Below are 15,421 nucleotides of genomic sequence, written 5' to 3' on the forward strand. Positions count from 1 at the left end.
AAGGTGTAGATGTGGAGTGTGAGCCACTATGTTCAGCTCATGGAACTCTTCTGTGCTATTGTTGCTTTTGGCGCTATGCACTTTGACAATAATTCTCAAGCGGAACTTGGTGCCCACATTAGGTTCCACGTATTACCAACGTAGACAGAATTTATACTTGAATGTTCACTTAGGACACTGTAAAATATACTGTAACTAACACAGTATTCAACTCTGTAAGCGCACAAAATATGTTAATTCTAGAATACTTACCTGTGGTTCCATGAAGTCTTATAAAGTTAATTACCAATGAAAATCATTTGGGGAGTTGACGTACCTTATACCAATGAAACTGTTTGCCTTGAACTGCAAATATGACATTGATGTTGTTGTCTATTAATTTCTCAGACAGTTGGCCTAGTGAGGGATGTTCCTGCAATGGATAATGAAATAAAGGAGGGAGTGAAATTTAGTGGCTCAGTCCCACACACATCCAGACATCTGTGATGAAGAAAGTCAGCCTCCACATGATTTACAAAACATGAATTTACTTCGGAAGGTCATTGGAATTTTCTAAATGCATTTACATTCTTTTCAAAAAAATAACATCACTGGCAATGTATTAAAGATTTTTGATCAGAAAAAATTCTGGGAAAATCTGTAACTTAGAAAATGAAGAGGAGTAATTCAACAGAGCACAAAGGGTTCAGCACCTTTGAGGTTGACAATGAGTTCAAAGTGATGTCATTGAAACATAATTGAATATTTAGTAATATCAACACACTAGTGGCATTTCTATTCTGCAACAAAATTCAGTAAGTGTTAAGTCATAAGTATATATTTGAGTAGTAAAGGCATGTATGAATATGTACAGGTGATGCTTAAATGGTATCACCTATATTCCATGGAATATGAGAGAGCATAAATTCTCTTTACAAGCAGAAATCTCAGACCGATCACTTTACAAAGTTCTTGCTTTCATGCTTGCTGGTGAGAGCAAAATAACAATACTATGTGTACTTTTAAAAAATATATATTTTAATTGGAGAGGCAGATTTACAGAGAGGAGAGACAGAAAGGTTTTCTGTCCTCTGGTTCACACCCAAGTGGCAACAATGGCAGGAACTGAGTCCATCCGAAGACAGAAGATTCCTCTGGGTCTCCCAAGCATGTGCAGGGTCCCAAGGCTTTGGGCCATCTTCTACTGCTTTCCCAGACCACAAGCAGGGTTGGGAAGTAGGACAGCCAGGACAGAAACCAGCACCCATATGAGATCCTGGCGCAAGCAAGGCGAAGACTTTAGCCACTAGGTTACTGCGATGGGTCCTATGTGTACTAGGTTATGACAGTGGGTCCTGTGTGGGGTGGATGTTGTGGCACAGTAGGATAGATCAATATTTGGGATGCTCATAACTCATTTTGAGTGCCTAGGTTCAAGTCCTATCACTGTTTCTAATTCAGCTTCCTGTTAATATGCACCTTGGCATGTGACAGATGATTAGCCAAGTGCTCAGCTCCTTCCCTTCCATGTAGGAGACGCAGATGGAATTTCAGCCTTGCTGGCTTTGGCCTGGCTTTACTTGCTACAGGCATTTGGGGAGTAAACCAGAGGAGAGGAGATATCTTATTCTCTCTCTGTCTGTAATTCTTTCAAATAAATAAAAATAAACTTTTAGAAAAGTTAAACAAATATCAATTCCAATTATTTTTTCCAATTATTTATACAAAGTATAGGTTACAGATAGCTGAACTGTATATTGTTATATATAATGTCTTTGTCATATTATCTACTGTAAAGCTGTCTTACATGGATAAATTACTTAGTGTCAACTGTGGCATTCATTGTGGTAGAGTGGAAGCTCAGGATGAGTAGAAAAAAGTATGTACAATTTTACTTAGAAGATAAGAGAAATCTAAAAACGATAGCAATCTCTATGTAGAGCCGCATGTTAGACATAGCACTGTTGGTTTTAATTCAAGCTGCCGACGACCATGTAGCATGTGCCCATTTTCCTAGGCTGTGGTGCAGCACTTCAAGACATGCACACCACAAACAAACCTTTGCATCTCCTTATCCTTCCCCTGTGTTTGGGGCACACCAGTTCCTCCCCTCCAGTTTGTTTCACAGACTCCAGCCTCTAACGGCAACCTACACTCACCCTGGAACTCGTCTCTTCTGTCTGCATTTCAGTACCTGCTGTCCAGCTTTCTGCTATCCTCCTTCCCCCAATGCTTCCCTACCATATATGCTCTACTAAAAGTCGAACTTGATCCTCAAGTCAAGTTCATCAGTAGACGACTCTGAGAAAGATGATACCCGTCTTCACTGGCAACAGTCTCTTCCCACCCACTGGTGCCTACTGCACATGGCTGGGCTTCATCAGTTCATGTAATCAAGTCCAGATAACTCCATAGTTATTATACCTTTCAATGCTAACTGTGTTTTCTTTAAGGATTTTTTTTTTTACTAAATAATTTTAGTTATCACTTCTGCCTTTAGACAACTATATGAATTTGATAAAAGTAAGGTCTATGACTTCAATATTAAATTTATCTATGTCTCTGTGCTAAAAATGTGAGCACTAACATAAGTAACTATAATAAATGTTGTTTCTTTCTATGTTCTTTAAATGTTGTGATAGAAACAAATTTAATTTTCATGAATCATGTTTAAGTGTGATATGAAACCAGTTTATGAAGACATAGAAACCACACAAGTTTGCATAACAAAAAATCCTTTAAGTAAATTATTTTAAAGTATTAGAAGAAAATCCCACAAATCTACAGTCTGTCAACTAAGTTCTTATTGCTGTTCCTAATATGATATATAACCTTAAGATAAATGCCAATAAATTAACAACGAGTAAGGCAAGGTAGAGCTGGCTATATTGGGAATAATTTTTTAATGACAACAAGTACTTTTGAAATACTTGTGCTTTGACAAAGAGTAATTACAGCTTGCCAAGCCCTGACCCTTTTTAATTTTTAAAGCCATTCATATTCCATGGGAAATTTAATCCATATGTTTTTACCCGGTTTACACTCAGCTCCCATGAAGTCAATGTTTAAAGAGCAGCCTCTAATATAAGCAGTTTTTGCAGCCATTCTTAATCTCTTTCCCTGCCCCAAAGACAGGAAATCATAATGACCAAAAGTATGCCCTATTTAAATCCAGAATGTTCTAGTTTGGTCAGGAATTCACGAAGAAGGTTAGATGCAACACACTTTTTGAACTCCAGAGAGAACTCTGTTGCAAAAGAGAAGTCCAAGTACCTCCAGGCAAACTTTTTCTTTCTTCTTCTTCATTTTTAAAATTACAAATGTATTGCAGATGTTTAAGAGACCTGTGGATTAACCCTTCCTTCCATGGAACACTGCCCTGCATGGAGTTTCACCTTTCATGTCCTCAGTGTCACCAGCTGGACAATGTCCTCCCTGTCAGCCGGCTGTCCTGTTCTGCTGTCACTGTTCCTATCCTCCAACTCCCCCTCTGGCTCGCTCGTTGTATTTTGCTTCTCTAAACTCTGAAAATAGAGATGACAGAGCAAAGGGAGACGGGAAAGCCTTCTGCCAAAGCAGCTGCTAAGTCATGAGATTGCGTGGAGTAGCAGCAATGTCAGAGGGTAAGAGCAGGTAGGAAAGATTCATCAAGAGTTATGCTGCAACTGTGTGGGGCCATGGGGGTAGGTTTTTAACCATTTGTTTGTTTGATAGAGACAGATAATAGATGAAAGAAAATACGGTACACAAAGAGATGACAGACAGAAATATAAACACATTTTTCCCATCTTCTGCCCTAAATGCTTGTAATAAGCAGGCTGCACCTGGGAGACAGGCGCTACCTTCATGTCAGCCGTGGGACTAGCAGGTAGGTAGTTGCTTGTGCCACCACCTGCTGCCTTCCATGGTGCACATGAAATGCAGGCAGCTACCATGAGAAGCCGAATCTGGAATTGATCCCAGGCAACCAGGCATCTTAACCAGCAGGCAAAACTGCCTGTCCCTGGCAGGTTTTAATAATGTAGATATACTCAAGTGGACAAAAGAGAAGTGTGTACGATTCTCTTCATGTGAAGCAAAATTCATAAACGCTCATTTTTTTAATGATAAGATAGAATTTGAAGCATTGTGTGATAGGATAAAGTCCTGGCCATTTAGTTAGAGCACTCAGTGATCTGAATTTTGCAGTGTTCACTTTGCAAAGGCGGAGACACACACCAGAATACCATGGGAGCAGTCTGACAGTGGAGGTGAAATGAAAACATTGCTCTTGTTAGTCCAAATCCCTGCCCATAGCCCATTCTCTACTCTGCAGTCACTGCATGCCAGGATTTCTCAATAGTGGTGCTGTTGACATTTTGGACTGGATATTTCCTGCAGAGCAAGGAGAGTGCCATGTGCACCATGGGACGTTTAGCAGCATCCCTTGTCTCTATCCTGCACATACCAGTTATATGCCCTTTCTCCAGTACAACGAAGCGTCTTTTACACAGGAATGTCCTCTGTGGGGCAGAATTATTTATTTGGAAAGCAGAGTGACGCGGAGGAAGGGGCAAAAGGAGAGATCAATCCGTCTTCTACCAGCTGGATCACTCCTCAAATGGTCACTGGGGCTGCTGGATCAGGCTGAAATTAGGAGCCCCAACCTCCACTGAGGTCTTTTTTGGCATAGGAGCCCAAGCACCATCGCCTGCTGCTTTTCCAGGTGCATTAGCAGGAGCTGGACTGGAAGTGGAGCAGCTAGGACCTGAACTGGTGCTCTGATATAGAATGCTGGCATGGCAGGTGGCAGCTTAACCTACCATGACATACAACTGGCCCTAGACTACTTATTAAAAGATTGCTCAATATAAACAAAACCCATCAATCTGTTGCCTATAGGACACACATCTCACCAACAAAGATCAGCAGAAACTGTATCTCATGGATGTTAATGCTTTTGTTCTTAGTTTCATTTCCCCTCATATTAAATTCTTCACTGACTCAGGGGTCATACAATAGCATCATTTCTTCAAGAAGGTTCTTGATTTTCTTTCTCATTTCTTCAGCGACAATTAGTCATTCAGTAGCATGTTATTTAACTTCATGGCATTGTAAACTTCCATTTTTCTTCCTGCTGTTTATTTTGTTTTATGGCTTTTCGTTTAAGGGGATGTATAGTAACTGTGTAATGGAGTCTATCATACACAGATGTGAGGGTACAATGCAGTATGCATCTGTACTGCCAGACCAAAGATGGACTCCCAGTAAAACTGTTAACTATATCTTGAAAATAGGATGCTGGACTCTGCCATTGTCCATGCCTACAATGATGGACTTATGACTGTGTATGAAGAACCATACTATAGTAATGATATAGGGGGACTCAATGAGGGGGGGATTGAGAAGGTGATAAGGGAAATCCCAGGGCCTATGGAACTGTATCACAAAATGATAATAATAATAAAATCAGAAAAAAATAAAAAAGACTACCTAATGAAGGCAACTGAGGGTCACTCATAAAGGTGAAATGTGTTCCTGACCTGCTCCTCATAGTTGGCCTCCGAAGATGCCTGAGTCTGTGCCCAAAGTTTTTAACCACAATCCTTAATTTACTAAAGGAAGGCATCGGCTAATTATCTTAGAATGCTTTTCAAGAAGAATGGCAATTTTATGACTGAAATATCCAGTTTAATTAGAACATTTCATTCCATTGGCATGTTAATCAAATTCGGATTCCATTGCGCCACCTTTGCAAATGATCATTTTTTCTATTCCAGAAACATTATATAATCAGAGGCAGGCTACTTTGAGCCTGACTCTGGTGATTATGCTTAAAATTTTAGCTTCCAATTAAAGAAAAAATCCAACTAACACTAAGCACAAAGACTTTATGGGTTTTTAAGAGCACAATAAGATGTAACAATGCATGTTTTTAAAGAAAACATGCACATGGACTTAAAATTTTTAAATGTATTTGGTGCCTGTCACAGAAGAAGTACATCCAATAAATTAGCATATTTGAGGCCAATGCTTGGCTTAGTGATTCAGATGGTTTCATTTCATATTTGAAGAACTGGATTTCCTATGTAGCTGTGGAACACATGCAGAAGCCAGGAGTGAGGGAATTCCAGGCCTAATGTTGTGAATACTAGAGAAGATAATAGGAATGTGCCAGGAGCTGGCCAAACTGAATCTCTCTATTCAGGACTGGGAGTCACACCAACATCTAAAAATCACATTGACAAGGGTCATCGGGCAACCTCCACATCCTTGTTCCTTGGTCTCCTCTCACTGTGGCTCAAGATCCTAGTGCTGTTCTTGACCTCCACCAAGTGTGGAGTGAATGGTTTCGAGGAGGACTGCGAGGGGTTGGTAGAACCCCAGAGGAGGAGGGTGGGGAGGCAGGGTGAAATTCCAGACCCTTGGTATTAAACATGAACCACTTTTATATCAAAATCTACCGCTAGAGAAAGAACTGTCATTATCAATGCGTAGATTGTAAAACCGCATGACTAGGCAGGGTTCTTCTGACACAATCTTGAAGAAAAAAAGCAATGAAAGTTGCATTGTTTTCAATAGTTTAACATCATGTACCAATATACAAATATGAAGTGAATTATTTTATTTTATTCTATAATTTATGTAAGCCAAGTTCTTAGCTAGCAACACTCAGAGTTAGAGCAGAAATGACACTAGGAACCTCAAGTCTGCATTTCTTCTTGCTTTCATTTGAAGTCCAATGGCAAAATGGTCAAAAATCTAGATTTTTAACCTACGGCTGAAATGGACTTTTGGCCTAACTCTTCAACTTAGTCATTTTTCAACTCTTTGGCCCAAGACCACTAACTTAGTGCTCCTGACCCTTAAACTTTTGGTTTGTAAAAGGAGATAATCATGACAATTTCATGGCACTGCTGTGAAGATAAACTTGACACTGTTTGTTGCAGTGTTTATCGTTAATACATACTCAGTGCTTCTTGTTATGATTCTGGCATTCATGTTGATCTTCTTGAAACTCATGTGAACAAGCAGAAGAACTCTGGCCCTTGTGGTCTGGACATATGCAAGGATACTTCAATCGTTTGCAGAAAGCAGAATTAAAAGATACTTATTTTGGTGCAAAAACTTGAAACTCTTGCATACAAAGAGCCTAAAAAGTTGACTGCAAACATACATTATCAAAAGCTATGCATGGGTTTCAATTTTCTTTGCACAAAAAGCTCATCTTTTAAAATAAGTTTCACTTATTTTATTTGAAAGGCAGAACATCAGAGAAGGAGGGTGAGAAACAATGGGAGAGAGAGCTTTCACTTGCTTATTTACCCTCCCAAATATCTGCATACCTGCAACATTCAGAGCTGGTTCAGATCAAAGTCAGGAACCAACAACGCCATCTGGGCGTCCCCCATGGCTGGCAGGCACTAAAGCTCTTGAGCCATCATTCACTGCCTTCCCAGGTGCTTTAGCAGGGAGCTGGATGTGAAGCTGAGAGGCTGAGAGTTGAAGTGGCACTTGAAAACAGGATGCCAGTGTTGCAAGCGGAGGCTTAACCCCTGTGCCACAGTGTCATCCCCAAGGTTAAAATTCAATTCTGTGCTTCCGTGACTCTTTTGAAGTATTTATATAAATGATCTTCTTTTACCAATCATTTCCCTCATGAATCAGACTCTGGTACCAAGAAGCCCAAATAAAAGCACCATTCAACATTATTAGTATTGGTTGCTGGAAACAAGGCAGGAAACTAGAGTTGGATATCTGGTATACCTGATCGAAATGATAACATTCCTCCATAATGGACAGGCAGATGAAGGTGGTGATCTTTTTTAAAGCAGCAGGAAGCATGGTTAGAGGGAGCGCCAAGACATATTTTGATAAAGGCAGTTTTGAGCCAGTGGCAGGTCTTGTATACGGGGGCTTCAAAAGTTGTGGGGAACTGGAATTTGAAGTGTACTTTCCATGAGCTGTGTGAAGTTCATGTATCTAGGAATGCATAGCTAAGAGCCCTTCAAAGTGCTTTCGATCCTTTAAAACACAGACCTGTGATAACTGAAATAAAGCATTTGTCTAAGGTATTAACTAAGCTACAGCTACCCCTTAGCTTACTCAGTACTTCACACCAGTGACACATCGAGGGGTCACTCCCTTAAGGACATGACTTTATAACTCAGAAGTTGGGGGAAGTTCATGATTGTCCAATTTCCTGATGTCATTAAAACCCCAACACTGCCTGAAATTCCAAGAGAATTCTAACTTATTTTCATAAGGTCCTATGACATGATGTATGTTTAACATTATGACAGCATTTCTCTGCCTAATGAGTCCTCTCTAGATGAGCAATGGCCTCTCGTAAGTAGAGATGACCTCAGTGAGCTGGCAGAACTTCAAAAGAATCAAGTAATTTGGGAAAGACATCATTGTGATTTCTCCTTAAGGAAATGAAAGTTTCTCATTGTCTCCCGTCTCCTCCTCTGGTCTTCGATAAATAAATGAGAGCCATACCTCAGATTAACAGGGAATAGATAGAAGATGACTAATAGAAGCAGGTGAGTCTGTGGCAAAGTGAGATGAGGTGAAAGAACAGTAACAAGGAAAGGCTGTCAGAATAATTCCAAATCCCGAAGTTTCAAATTCACTGACCAAGAGTTGAACTTACTTTCTTTGCCAATGCAATTATGTAGAGTGTTTGAGAGAGAGAGTAACTGATGATTTCTTTCAGTGTTACACATGGGGACCATGCAAGCCTAGCATAATTTGTTTCATGCATGAAGTGCCTTGGAGCATTGCACTACACACTGCACTTACATATATTAGAGAAAGAGAGAGAGAGAGAGAGAGAGAGAGATTGTTGGTTTACTCTGGCTCTGAAGCCAGGAGATAAAAACTTAATCCAGGTCTTCCGTATGGGTATCAGGAACTGAACTGTTTGGGATCACTGTCTCCCATGGCTGCAAGGCAGGAAGCTGAAATTAGGAGCCAGAGCTGAGAGTCGGTTCCAGGTACCCCAACAGGGTATACAGATATCCCAGGTGGTGGCTCAACTGCTAATCCAAATGGTGGCCTCATGAAATCTTTTTTAATTCCAAGATAAATGCAAGTAGAGGCTGTTTACTCTTTAAAGTTACATTTGGTTTTAGTTTAAAGGGAATCGTATCTTGGTCAAGGTGGTCAACATGAAATACAAAGTGAGGGATGCAATATCCTATCTGATAAATAGCTCCTATTAGTAACCTATTGACTAAAACAGATACAAACATAAATGTATCTATTTGATCCATAAATATTATTTTAACCACCTACTAGGTAGTCGTGAGATAAACAATCAAGTCATTTGGATCTAATAGCTACAATTATTAGGTATTTATTTTGCCACGGTGCGCCGTGATTTGGAAAATAATCATGGAGACACTAGAATCTCAAGAACTGAGAAAAAATTTCTATTGTTTCATTTGTCTCAGATTTATTTTGGTTATTTGAGAGGTAGAGCACTAGACTGGAAGAGATGGAGAGAGACAGAGAGAAAGAGAGTGAGAGGAAGGTTTTCTACTCATTGCTTCACTCCTCAAATAGCCACGGCAACTAGGGACGGGTCAAGCTGAAGCCAAGAACCTAGAGCTCCATCTGGGTCCTGCACATGGATGGCAGGGACCTCGCTCTTGGGTCATCTTCTGCTCCTTCCCCAGGCATGTTGACAGGGAGCTGGATCAGAAGCAGAGTAGTAGCTTGGAATTGAACTGATGCTGTGATATGGCACAAGGCATTACAAGTAATGGTTTAATCCATCATGTCACTGGCTCTGAAAACTTCCATTGTAATACTTGCAAGTATGTAAAAGAAACAGGTATCACTCTCAGAAACAAATGTGCTGTTGATTTTTACACATTTAGAACTAGCTAATATGGGGAAAGACATGATTCTTGAGGATTTGCATTCAAGCATATGATTCAAAGGTCTCATCCTCAGGATACCACCTGAGAGCTCACTGATTTAAAAGGAGATCTTGCACACAGGTAAGCTTCTAAAGGGGTAGGCTTCAGAGCCTCCAAACAGAGGACTCTCATCTTGTCTTAGTATTTTCTCTTTCTGGTCTCTGCTTGGTTCCTATCTCTTGTACTTGGGCCTCAGGCCAAAGACCTATGTCTTACTATTCCTTAACCAGTGTGTACATATCAATCCTAGAGAACTGGTCTATTTGTACAAAGTATACTTTCTCTCCCCACCCCCCGCCAACATCTTTTCCAAGGTCCTTTAATTGCCCAAGAAGGAAAGTTCTGATCACTTTTATTTTTTAAAAAATGCTACAGTGCTACATTTGTAGCTCATCAGAACACGTGTTGTCAAAGCACTCAGTGTTTTGTTGATCGGTGTTTATGGATTGACTTGTTCCATGTGCTCCTGTGGGAGAACGGCTGAACTTGCCACGTTACCCTTGTCCTCTCATCCCAACAGGCTTAGCCTCTGGAGGGCTACTGCTACATTACCATGGTGGTGGACCTGACATAGATGTTGTTCCTTAGGTGGCAGTTTCCATCATTCGGCACCACGATGCCTGCCAGCTTGCTATCAAGCGCCAGATGAGAAGTCTGATCCGTCATCACCAGCAGCAATCTCTTAGCTTCTTTTCGCCATCCAATGTGACTCTTGAAAGAAACATGTAATTAGGTCTTGCACAGTAACATAGATCTGCACTGTGGTCTGTACCTTCAGTAAATGTTCGAGTTGAGAAACTTCTAAGCCAGGCTAGAATGATGCACACGCTGAGAAGGCTGCTTCATAAACAGCATTTACTGCTATTTGTATATCCTCTATTTTCCCACAGTCATTTATCCATCATGCCAGTTCCTGGTCACAGAGTTCTGGGGTTGTCCCAGAGGAAGACATAAACCAAGGTATAAAGTAAGCCAGTAACATGATGTGAATGGGACAGCTGACTACTTCTGGTTTTTCCTTGAAGTGAGATGAATAAACAAAGCAATCTTGCTGGAGAAGCTTTCCCCACAGGCATAAGCAAGCCTTGCCTTTTTAATCTGTGTTAATGTACTCTTCTGATAGTCTAGCTCCCATCTCAAAAACAGGTCTAAGTGTACAACACTGGTGACCTGCAGGAGACAGGAGTCTGCATTCCTCTGTTTTCACTCCATAAATGCAAGACAGAAAACAAACATCTGGAGTCCGGCACCCATGCTTCCCAAGAGGAAGCGTCTTACCTCACAGACCGCGGCCTGCAGCATGGCGTCGAAGCCCCCCTCGGGTGTGTCTATGTTGCCAGAGATCTTCTGTCGGTGCACGGCTCTCTCAAATTCTGTGATGTTCTCCGTCAGAGACAGCACGTGGATGTACCCGTGGGGAGGCATGCAGTCTAAGTTGTAGTCACTGTATGGGGAAAAATGGAATGCAAAGTCCATTTTGCTTTGCTTCCTGGAAAGTTCCAGAACACCACTAACATGATGTTATTGAGACACAAATGGAAATAGATTATTTTTTAAATCAGAGAAACTTAAGCACACACTTAACACTTTCATAGATAGAGAGGAGTTATTGGTGAATGCTTTCTTCCAAGCTGCAATGCAAGCATAAGGCTTGAAATTCAAAAAAATGATTCCTGAAGGACAGTTCTGCTATTTAAGTGTATGCAGGGCTATATTCCTGGTGAAATTTTTTATGAGGAAGATGAGAAGATGAGAATTTATAGTGGTTCCCTATCACAGGTGATCAGGAAGTAGTTGAGAAAAAAATATACTTTGGGCATTTAGCTGAAACATATTATTGTTCAAATTAAAAAAATTTCATCGATTTTAAATATGGTTTCCATTTATTTGTTTATATTTGAAAGGCAGAGAGACAGGGAGAGACAGAGAAACAGAGAGATATCTTCTGATTCATTTAATTCAATGCCCATGGCAGCCAACGATGGGCCAGGCTAAGGCTGAGTGCCTGCAACTCAATCAACATGGGGAAAGAAAGGATTGAGGTATTTGACCCATCACATGTTGCCTGCAGCACGTGCATGGGCAAGAAGCTGGAACTGAGCACAGCACTAGAACTCAAGCTCCTGATGCAGGATGCAGGTGCCCTGAGTGGGGACGAAGCCCTGTGCCACACACCCTGATGCGGACACAGGTGACCTGAGTGCCACACTACTTTATACAGGACGCAGGTGACCTGAGTGCCACACTCCTTTATACAGGACACAGGTGACCAGTGCCACACTCCTTTATACAGGACACAGGTGACCTGAGTGCCACACTCCTTTTTACAGGACACAGGTGACCTGAGTGCCACACTCCTTTATACAGGACACAGGTGACCTGAGTGCCACACTCCCTGATACAGGACACAGGTGACCTGAGTGCCACACTCCTTTATACAGGACACAGGTGACCTGAGTGCCACACTCCTTTATACCGGACGCAGGTGACCTGAGTGGGGACGAAGCCCTGTGCCACACGCCCTGATATGGACACAGGTGACCTGAGTGCCACACTCCTTTATACAGGACACAGGTGACCTGAGTGCCACACTCCCTGATACAGGACACAGGTGACCTGAGTGCCACACTCCTTTATACAGGACACAGGTGACCTGAGTGCCACACTCCTTTATACAGGACACAGGTGACCTAAGTGTCACACTCCTTTATACAGGACACAGGTGACCTGAGTGCCACACTCCTTTATACAGGACACAGGTGACCTGAGTGCCATGCTCCTTTATACCGGACGCAGGTGACCTGAGTGGGGACAAAGCCCTGTGCCACACGCCCTGATACGGACACAGGTGACCTGAGTGCCACACTCCTTTATACAGGACACAGGTGACCTGAGTGCCACACTCCTTTATACAGGACACAAGTGACCTGAGTGCCACACTTCCTGATACAGGATGGAGGTGATGTAAGTGCCACACTCCCTGCCACCTGATTTTCAAACTGCTACTTGGTGTGGAACTACTGATGAAGTTATTTTTAAAGATTTCTATACCAGACCATGAGTCTCCTGGTCAGTCATTCAAGGCCAGGCACTGCTGGAATTCCCTGATGGTCTGAAATGAGTCTTGGCATGAAGGAAAAAAAAATATCAGCAATGCCTTACTCAATTGGAAGATGCATCCGAAGTCGGCTTGGGCCATGCATGCCAATTGTAAAGTTACTAAAATATTTTATGGAGAAAGAATCATATAGGTCGTTTCTCTGAAAATCCATCAGCATTATAATATTATGAGAAATTTGCAATTTAAGTTAAGTATTTCTTTCAGGGTGAGACATGGACTAGACAGGAACAGGATTCCAAAGAAAATGCTAAGAAAATGCTCATCCTTTGACCCACTCTGCATGTGATAGCCGAGTTTGGTTTTTACTCACGTCCTGAGCAATGCAGTCATACCAAGTCACACTGCAGATATGAGAGTCAGCTGCAGTGCTGGCAAGATAAGTAGTCCAGAATTTGAGTTTAGCAAAGTTAGAACAATCGAAAAGGAGAAATGCAGGGTTTCCAAAGGGATAATCATGTAATCGGCAGCCTATTTGGGGACACCAATATTAGATAGAAAGGCCATCATTATTATTGTTATTGGTGATGAAAACTGAATACCTGCTAGTTGGAATAATATAAAATAAAAATAACAACAATGATTGATCTACAGTCCATTTCAGAAGTATTCAGATGGAACAAGACCACGGTATGAAATCCACTCACACCTTTCTGTAAAGAACAAGGTGAGACTTCAGAAGAACATCAGTTTAGCAATGCTCACATCAAGCACGACATACCTGCACTGGTTGTGAATCCTTTCTGGGTGGATGCTGATGTAGGGTGACACAGTTTTATCAACATAGGAACCAAACCCCAGGCGGAAGTCACGGGAGAAAAAGGCCATTTTCCTTGACAAGTCATTTCCGACAGAGTTTAATTTTTCTATATTATTGTGCATCGATGCAGAGACATCAACCAGGTAGTAAAGATCCACAGGATATTTCTTCAGAGGATGAATTTTCAGCATAAAGTTAGCTTCAGCTCCTAGTTCAAAGAAAGAAAAAATATCAGATTGTCTTCATTTTAGGCATCTTGAGATAAGACATCAGCTAATATATCACCTCTCCGTATCTGGAAAAATGATCAGCAATTTCCATGTAACAAAGCTTGGAATATTCTGGAATATGAAGCATGTGAAAACTATGCCAAAGCATTGCTCTCTAAATTGTGCAATGCGTTTCTTTTAATTCTGTAGGCTAGACATGAATGATAAAATAGGAAGATCTGAATATGAACAAACAAGGGGTAATGATCTAAACATGAGTTGCCTTCAACAGAAATGCAGAGTGCAAAACAGCAAACAGTAGTGTATGGCAAGAGAGTAGGCGGCTACGTTTGTGCACAAATTTGAGGAAAACCAGAAAGCTATTCTAACATCAACGATCTTTTCCTGGGTGTATGATATCTATATATAGATGTATCACATTTGTATATGAAAAACCCTGATACTGGAGAATCAGTGAAGTCAGTCAAAATGATTAGCATCATTTCATCATGAATTAGTATGATTCATGCAGGTAGTGAATGTAACTGGGGAGGTAACATAGTGGTGTGTATATACAGGAAGCAGCACTTGCTAACACTTGCTGGTTGTGTAAAAAAATACATGTTGAAGAAGAACTATAAGGAGGAGGCAGGGACTGGCGAGGACAACACAGCCTGGAGAGAAGAGGGGACCACAAAGAGAAATGTTGAGTCCTCTCCCATGGACAGAAATCTGCAGTGGTTTGATTTTAGTCCTCTGTCACATGGTGGTTGATACAAGGAATTGCGTTAACCTCTTAGCAGAGATGGTAGTTGAACTTTTAATTTAAAGCACATGGAGAAAAGTTTTCTACTGAAATTAAAATATGCAAATTTTACTTTTTTTTTTTCAAAAGCAGAAAGTCACTCATTATTTGTCCATGGAAAAAATTTTGAGTGGAAAATGTTTTAAATCAATACCAATTTGTACTCATAACTGTCAGACTAATCTATTTATTGAGGGAGTATCTAAATTTATCCAGTCATATTTTTACTTTGCATGTGCTTGGAAGTAGCAATATATTTTTAAAAATTATTTCACACATCAGTCATTTTTCATTTGCATCAGCCACATATTCAAAATTGGATGGTTTCACCAAAAATCATAGTGGTTACAGGAAGATGAGGGTTATTCTTTTATTCTTCATTGGCCTTTGTGTTTCAGAACCTTTGTTGGGTTACACTTCCAGCATTTCAGCCTGAGACTAGGAGGACAGCTGGGGTAGGCATAGCTCAGCTCAGCCCTGCTCTCACTTCTTCATTTTTGGGAGCTGGAACACAAGACAGCCTGCATGGATATTCTATAAGCTTGAAGGCTCTTGGTGACAAGATTTCAGCTGAGGAAGTGTTCTGCCAAGAGGCTGGCATTGTAGTGCAGTACACCAAGCTGATGATGGTGACATTGGTCT

The 15,421-nt window shown here is 41.0% G+C and overlaps 1 protein-coding gene across 1 annotated transcript in view; it reads right to left on the bottom strand.

Annotated features, from left to right (window-relative positions):
* ITGB8 (integrin subunit beta 8) overlaps positions 1-15,421 on the bottom strand; it is a 77,728-nt gene that overhangs the window by 19,362 nt on the left and 42,945 nt on the right. Inside the window, exons 4-7 of the mRNA XM_040964886.1 lie at positions 13,727-13,973; positions 11,166-11,331; positions 10,440-10,598; positions 317-412 (exon numbers count right to left, since the gene is read on the bottom strand). Of these exons, the coding sequence (XP_040820820.1) occupies positions 317-412; positions 10,440-10,598; positions 11,166-11,331; positions 13,727-13,973 (668 nt within the window). The remainder of the gene's footprint in view (positions 1-316; positions 413-10,439; positions 10,599-11,165; positions 11,332-13,726; positions 13,974-15,421) is intronic.

This window comes from Ochotona curzoniae, unplaced genomic scaffold, assembly GCF_017591425.1.
Source record: "Ochotona curzoniae isolate NIBS_2020 unplaced genomic scaffold, NIBS_Ocur_1.0 scaffold_3835, whole genome shotgun sequence".
Lineage (NCBI taxonomy): Eukaryota > Metazoa > Chordata > Mammalia > Lagomorpha > Ochotonidae > Ochotona > Ochotona curzoniae.